The sequence below is a fragment of the Theobroma umbraticum genome, unplaced genomic scaffold (assembly GCF_002168275.2).
Source record: "Theobroma umbraticum cultivar Fairchild unplaced genomic scaffold, ASM216827v3 scaffold_4.1, whole genome shotgun sequence".
In the NCBI taxonomy this organism is placed as follows: Eukaryota; Viridiplantae; Streptophyta; class Magnoliopsida; order Malvales; family Malvaceae; genus Theobroma; species Theobroma umbraticum.
Window position 1 is genome coordinate 1,501,359 of NW_018397258.1, and position 614 is coordinate 1,501,972.

Genomic DNA, 614 nt, shown 5'->3' on the forward strand with positions numbered 1-614 from the left:
CGCCATGCTTCAATGTCGGGGTTATCTGTGGTAATGTGTAATTTGGACTATGCAGTAATACAGTTTGGTTCATAGATTACACAATTACAGTTTTCATTTATTTCTTGCTCTGTTATCTTCTGTTACTACAGGTTAAATCATATTGCGGTCATGGTATTGGAGAGCTGTTCCACTGTGCCCCAAATATTCCCCATTATGGAAGTATCCTTTTAAGATCAAGTTTCTCAATCCAATTGCATTTTATGTTAACTATCCCTTAATGCTTCATGGAAAGTCCACTATAATGTATAATGAATCAATTGCTGTTGTAGCAGGGAGACCATGAAATTGATTCAACCATTCTTAATTGCAAGTAATTTCCGTTTCTTTATATGCTGCGTGCCTTAACCTAAGCAGGAAATAAAGCAGTTGGGGTGATGAAAGCTGGACAGACTTTTACAATTGAACCAATGATTAATGCAGGTAACTCTTGAAGTTGGATGATATTGGGGATAGTAGTTTAAAACCGTTTTGATTTACTGGCTATGTCTTGCTGGATTTTTCTCAATAGGGGTTTGGCGTGATCGAATGTGGCCTGATGGATGGACCGCTGTTACTGCAGATGGCAAACGCAG

At 38.4% G+C, this 614-nt stretch overlaps 1 protein-coding gene across 1 annotated transcript in view; it reads left to right on the forward strand.

Annotated features, from left to right (window-relative positions):
- MAP1A (methionine aminopeptidase 1A) overlaps positions 1 to 614 on the forward strand; it is a 5,224-nt gene that overhangs the window by 3,957 nt on the left and 653 nt on the right. Inside the window, exons 12-15 of the mRNA XM_021424191.2 lie at positions 1 to 30; positions 132 to 201; positions 397 to 462; positions 551 to 614. The exon at positions 1 to 30 is cut by the window's left edge and continues 44 nt beyond it; the exon at positions 551 to 614 is cut by the window's right edge and continues 25 nt beyond it. Of these exons, the coding sequence (XP_021279866.1) occupies positions 1 to 30; positions 132 to 201; positions 397 to 462; positions 551 to 614 (230 nt within the window). The remainder of the gene's footprint in view (positions 31 to 131; positions 202 to 396; positions 463 to 550) is intronic.